At 41.4% G+C, this 6767-nt stretch overlaps 1 protein-coding gene across 1 annotated transcript in view; it reads right to left on the reverse strand.

Annotated features, from left to right (window-relative positions):
• The window catches only part of LOC148008113 (cilia- and flagella-associated protein 251-like), a 41387-nt gene extending 37810 nt beyond the window's left edge, over positions 1-3577 (reverse strand). Inside the window, exons 1-4 of the mRNA XM_087674477.1 lie at positions 3461-3577; positions 3225-3319; positions 3049-3138; positions 2675-2844 (exon numbers count right to left, since the gene is read on the reverse strand). Coding sequence (XP_087530603.1) covers positions 2675-2844; positions 3049-3138; positions 3225-3245 — 281 coding nt within the window. The 5' untranslated portion in view covers positions 3246-3319; positions 3461-3577. The remainder of the gene's footprint in view (positions 1-2674; positions 2845-3048; positions 3139-3224; positions 3320-3460) is intronic.
• Positions 3578-6767: the final 3190 nt, after the last annotated feature.

Here is a 6767-nt window from a genome sequence, read left to right on the forward strand (position 1 = left end):
GGAGTTCCCATCCTAGAGTTTGAGGAGCTACTGAATGTAGACTTTACACATGATATAGCTACTTACCTAGATGAGAATGAGGAGAATTTTAGGATCTGTCAATACTATGGAGATCTATTGTAGAGCTTCAAGATCTCTTACCAATTAGCACAAATCCTATGGATTTTGGATTTGTGACACTTAGCATCTAGATTGGAAGCTATGTGAGGATTTCACTTGGGTTCCCTGTAGCACTTCAACGTGAGGATTTCACTGGGATCCCCTACAGCAAGATTGGAAGCTATGTAAGGATTTCACTTGGGTCCCCTACAACACTTCAATGAGATACTTAGGCTGCCATGTAGGTATTGATGTTTCTTTAGAGCAACAATTGGCACCCTTACCACTCAAGATAAGACATAAGCTATTATACTGGAGCACAGCGAGACTATCTCTAGCAGGCAGGGTGGCAGTGGCAAACCAAGTCTTGTTAGCCACTATGTGATACATAACTTCTTGTTGGACCTTCTCTGATCATGCATTGGCTAGGTGAAGAGACTCATCACGAATCTCATTCGGTCTAGAGGGTATGGTAGCCCCACAAGGGCTAAGGTAGCTTGAGATGTTATCATTCCATCTAGATCTAGGGGTGGGTTGGGGATTATTGACCTAAAGAGTTAGAGAAGAGCACTAATGGTGAAGCTCATTGTGAGGGGCCTCCTTCCAAGAGAGGAATGATGAAAGAAGCTACTACAAGACCATTGTTCCTGATCAAGGAGGACCATGGCAACCTAGCGTACATTGACTATTTCAGCACATACAAGCTACAAGGCTCGGGAATAGTTTTGAGGTCAAATTTGCTGAATCTATTATATGGACATGGGGATCAATACATGCAAGCTTCACCAAATTGACCCAAACACCACTATTGAAGAGAAGTTGAGGCAGCCACTTCCCTTCAACCAGCTACTGAGGATGACGAGAGACCACACCAATGGAGAGAGGGCTTTCCCATCTTGGTGAAGGTTCTCTTCAACCAGCTACTAAGGACAGTGAGAGGCCACACCAGTGGAGAGAGGGCCTTCTCATCTTGGGGGAGGTTCTCTTCACAAATAGTTTCTACTATGGGGGAGTGGTTTGTCTTTCTTGAGCTGCCAATTCATATACAAAAGGAGAGACTTCAAGGAATTAGGGGGGCAAGAGCCACAATAGAGAGCATCATAGAGGTGGTACCCTCGTACCCCTAGAATGGAGGACTAACACAAAGACTTTGTAGACATGAATTGGGTGCTTCATCAGAGGAGAGATCCTTCTTGCAACAGTAGCCACCAGCGGAGAGTGTGTGTTTACTGTCTCAATAGAGATGGATAGCAGACTTCTGAAAGGAACTAGATTAGTCAAAGTTCATAGGATGCTCTCAACAAAGGATTAAGAGTTGTGGCTCATTGTGACAAGACTTGGAACTTAGACCCAAATCCTCAAACTTTTATGATAGATCAATGGACACATTGGGCATACAAGAAGAGGCCACTACACGAACTTCAGTGGGACCATGGAGGGTGGTTATGGAGAGATCCATTTGCAGAGATGCTCGAGGATGTGCCCTTCTTTGGATATACCACTAGGCTGGGGAGCAAGATACAGATGAGTAAGACCAGAGTGGTACCAGCTGCAGCTCAGAATCGGACTGCCCACGGTATATCACAGCCTTTCCTTACAGACTTTTGGAGGAGATTGGAGGACAGTCTTAGACCAAGAAAGATCTCACTCTTTCTTTGGTTACTAGCACATATGAGTTTGGTAATTGGCACATGGCTTGGCTATGGTGGAGACCCTTTCCCTTGTGCTAGATGTGGGCAGCAGGAGGAGACAGAGCAGCATTGCATGTGGGATGTTTAGGGCCTCAGAAAGTCTGGAGGAGAGTGCTTAGGATGGTGTTTCAGTGCACTGCAGACTCTATTATTGCTAAGTGGGGGGTGTTTGCTTGGGTCACAGGCAAGGTGTAATGGTAAGATTCTGTTCTTGTTGTACAGTATCACTGGAAGGTGGTTAACAGCATGGAATGTTATTTCTGTACAAGTGCTGCTGGAATTGAGGACAATTGAAACATACAATGGTCTGATGACAAAATTTTAATATTGCCTCACTGGTGCATCCTGACATCTCCTCCAGGCTTCATTGTGTGAGAATTGCCTCAATACTGTACCCCCACATCCATTCCAACCAGTAGGAACATCTTTTTCCAGTAAAACCTCACCCCCACTTATTGAGACTTGCACGGCCTTTCTCAGTGGCCTGGATGACCTGGCACATTATCTGGTAATGATCAGGCACAACAATGACAAAGGAGAAATATACTAATGGTGATATTGCAAATGAGAGGCATATGAGAGGCTAAGAATGAAACTCCCTAAAGGTGATTTATACTGGTGTTGGGAACATGAAACAGAAAAACTTCTTAGGCCTTCTTTTTATGCAGGGTGCATTTTGGGCCATTTGGATAGCCAAAAATTAGTTAGCCTTCAAACTTCACTTCATAATCACTAATAACAACCTGAAGCAATTAGGCTTTATTACCACCATTTTAGCTCATGAAATGCAGTGCCTTAAATTGAGCGTCTGCTTGACCTAAGTAATTCACTCAAATCTAACATTTCGCATGGTAGCTTTAGAAAGAAAAGAATATTCTAGGTACCGTAGTCCTTGCCAAACAATTACTTCTCCAGACACCATTGCAGTGATGGCAGAATCACTGTTTGGAATGAAAGCAGAGGCAGTAAGTTCACAGATGTTCCGTTGTATCTCATTTGTCTTAGTCACGGCTTCTTGACGCTTAATTTCTAACTGTTGAAAGGCTACTGATTCCTGGGATAAAATAGATGAAAATGAAACTTAATTAGAAATGGAGCTTAAGCAACCTAGCCATCAGGAAATTCCTTGACAAATTTTAGCTCAAGTTAGAGATGTGCAAGGTAGCCTATTTGCAACCACATGAACCAACACATGCAAAGGCACAGCATTATTGTTCTTTATGTAGAGGTATTCTAGCAGTATTGCAAAGGGAGCAACCTGCATCTTCAAAACTCTCCAGAAAAATACTGTCTCTTTCCCATTTGTCACATACTCTTCTTGATCATCCTTGTTGATATGTAAACAGGTCTGGAAAATTGTTTACTTAGGATTTCAGAGAACATAAAAGTGAAATATATATTTTAGCTGCAAGGATTGCAAATACAAAGACCTACCTGAGGATCTTTTGAAACCATTGTGGTGCTGGCAATCAATTGGCAAGTTGCTGTTTTAATATGCCAAAGAGAAAGTTTTTGTTTCCTGTTTTTCCCTGTTAGCAGAAACTTTTGTTAAAAAAAGAGAAAGACTTTTATTTATTGACAGATAGAGAAGGATACCAAAAGCCAATTTATGTTTTCTATGTACCATACTTTTGAAAACAAAGATTGATTCAACAACTAGGGCTACCAACCAACTGAGCTCAAAGTCACAAAGTATTCGCTGTCCTTTAAAAAGTCAATCGCAACTATTCCACCAGTGTCAACTTGAGATATGGAGCTGAGTACCTGCCATGTTAAGCTGAATGGTGTTTTGCCTTTCTTTAAATAAACATGTTCAAAGCTCCATTTGACATAACAGCTCACTTTTCTATGTCAATACGAAGAAAGAATTCATTATAATATATAAAAATTCCAAAAGGAGAAAAGCAGCTATAATGGTTGAGTTCTCACAGCCTCTTAGAGCAATAAATACAAACAGCCACTAAGGCAAGGTACAGTGCCCCATGTAGGGGGCTTTCTTTCCAAGCTGGACAAAGAATCCTTGCAGCGATCTTGCAAGATGCATCATTTTGATCTTAACATGTAGGAAGCACATGATCAGGTAAATTGAAGCTGTACTGAGAATTTCTAGCTCATAGTACCCATTGGTGTGAAGAGCCAACAAACCCACCCCAAGTGATGCAGCACAAGTTTGGGGGTGCTGGAAGCCAAGAGAACACATGTGAGGCAGATATAGAGCAACATAAGCAAAACAATGACGCTGCTGCATACAGAGTGTATTGAACAGAAGAACAAGAAGAGATGAACTTCGTGGCAAAGAACTTGGGAAAACAAAGCATGAGAGTGTATACAATCCACGTAAGGTGTGGGCAACCATATGAGTGCTCCTAAACTCCCTCTCTCCAACAGGATGCAATGTGCCAAGATGATGTAAATGGAGAAGGAGATGGAGAATATAGATAGTCTGAAATGGAGCCATAATGTGAGCAAGCTGGCTAGCTGCCAAAGAAGCCAGGAATATATGTCAGCCAGCATGTAAATGATCCACCAGTAACTTGCAAATGTGCCTTCTTAAGTGCCCACAAAGATGCCCATACAACCCATTATCCATACCATGCTAATACCCTATCTCAAATCATGAGTAACAAGTAAAATGAAATACATCGTGATGAAGACCCACCATAGAAATCATAACAATGACAATCAGAAAGGACCATGGATACCCAAGTAGTCAGTGATCAAGCGGTAAGCCACCACCAAGGTGCCTTGAAAAGACACTGAAGTCTAATACCAATCTCAATCATACCAATGCTCTAGGATTTGTATCTTCATTGGTGCATGTAGAAAGCCATGGTCAAGGTCCACCACACACTTGCATATAGATTAGGCTAGCATACCCCACCTTCACTATCCACTCACACTCCCTCTCTAGCACTAGAGAGTTGTGAGGGATAGATGACACCACTAGGGCCAAAAGACCAATTCCATCGTCATCATAGCCTAGGCTAGACAATCCGAATCTGAGAATGATGAAGAGTTATGGATTCCTTGCTCTTCTTCTCCTTCTACTTCCAAAACATTGCTAGCTTGCAACCTAAGCTGGACAACCAAATCTGAGGATGATGAAGAGTTAGTGAAGTCCTTGCTCTTCTTCTCCTACTTTTGCAACACCGCTAGCTTCTTGTAGTCTTTGTAGAGGTCCCCTTCTTTCCACAAAAGTAGCATTATTCCTTGTTCTTTTTCTTTTTTGTGTCAACCATCTCTTAAGTAGCCAAGGCTAAATCATGATAGCTGTTAGGTTAGGATTCAACAGCATGCACACACTCACAGTGAACAAGCAAACAATGAGAGAAAAGAGGTTGGAAGGTCACATCCATGATGTGAGAATGAAAATGAAAGCACAATCCCTAAGGTACTAAGTACCACACAACCCACTGACGGGTGTTTGCATAGGGAAAAAACCCTTCTCCAACTAGAAGGTAAAAAATGCTCGTGGATAAGGGACCATTAACACCAGAATTACGGAGGAACACAATACGTGTAACAAACCCTCTTAAGTGAAATGATGTGAACTAGACAAGGAATAGGCAGATCAATCCCCAAATGGTATCAAGCCTAGAGCCTTGAGAAAGGCTTTAAAATTCTATCTAGAGAAAGCTTTTGTAAACACATCTACTAACTTGTCCTATATACGAACATAAACCACGTTGATCTCCCCTACATGGAGCCTCACTCCGACATAATGATAATGCACCTCAATGTGCTTAGTGCGAGCATAAAAAGGATTCCTCACAACTACCATGGGACTCTGACTATCAATATAGATAGGAGTGGGTAACTACTGTCCCAATGTAGCTATAAATGTTGCCTTATATTCAACCTCATAGATAGATGTGGCCACTATAGACTACTTCTTTCTTACCCAAGAAACAAATGAATTACCAAGCATGAAACAATTACCACTAGTGGACACCCACATGTCAAAACAACTAGCCCAATCACTGTTTGTGAATGCATGCAAGCAAAGAGAAGTGCCTTCAAGATAGAAAAAACCCAATCTCTAAGTGCCTTTAAGATAGCGAAAGGCACGTTTGACTACTTATCAATGTATAGTACTAGGACTGTGCATAAAGTGTGCCAATTGAGAGACCCCAAACTGAATATTTGGCCATGTATTACACAAATGCAATAGACAACCAACAATCTATTGATAAAGAGAAGCATCAAATGGATCTTCTACATCCTCAAGTTTAAACGTGTGACCTATCCCAAATAGAGTAGAGATAGGCTTGCAATCTTGCATTAAAAAAATACTCAAGGAGCTGTCTGATGTACTTAGACTATGGCAAATGAATGCCACCATCAACTACAATAAATTGTATGCCAAGATAGTAGTACAAGTGGCGAAGATCTGTGACATCAAAAGTATGCTGCAATTCAGCCTTTAAGGCTGCAATTTGTGTCTCATGAGGTCCAATCAACAACATATCATCCACATAAAGAATGAGAATCAAGACATTATCCCCTTCTTTGCAGACATAAAGCATATTTTTAGAGTGTGAATGACTGAGGCCAAGAGCGATTAAATATACATGTATTTTTTTACCATGTCCTAGGTGTCTACTTCAAACCATAGAGGGCTTTTTGCAATTGGCACACTTTGCTCTCAAAGTCTGTCTAAACAAAGCTAGGAGGTGGTGTGACATAAACCTTCTCGTGAAGATAACCATTCAAAAAAGCAGTCTTCACATCCGACCGATGCACATGCCAATCAAAATGGGAAACCAAGGCAATAACACTATGAATGTTGGTCATACGTAAAGTGGACTCAAATGTCTTGACTCTCATCATAGTCAATCCCATGCTGTTGGACATACCCTTTGGCAACAAGACATGCCTTGTAGCGATTGATGCTACCGTCAGATCACCATTTAATTTGTAAACCCACTTTGTGCCTATAGCACACTTGTTAAAATCAAGTCACATCCTATGTGCTAT

Source organism: Lygodium microphyllum, unplaced genomic scaffold (genome assembly GCF_053477565.2).
Source record: "Lygodium microphyllum isolate KBCC unplaced genomic scaffold, Lygodium_microphyllum_v1.1.10 scaffold_364, whole genome shotgun sequence".
NCBI classification, from domain to species: domain Eukaryota; kingdom Viridiplantae; phylum Streptophyta; class Polypodiopsida; order Schizaeales; family Lygodiaceae; genus Lygodium; species Lygodium microphyllum.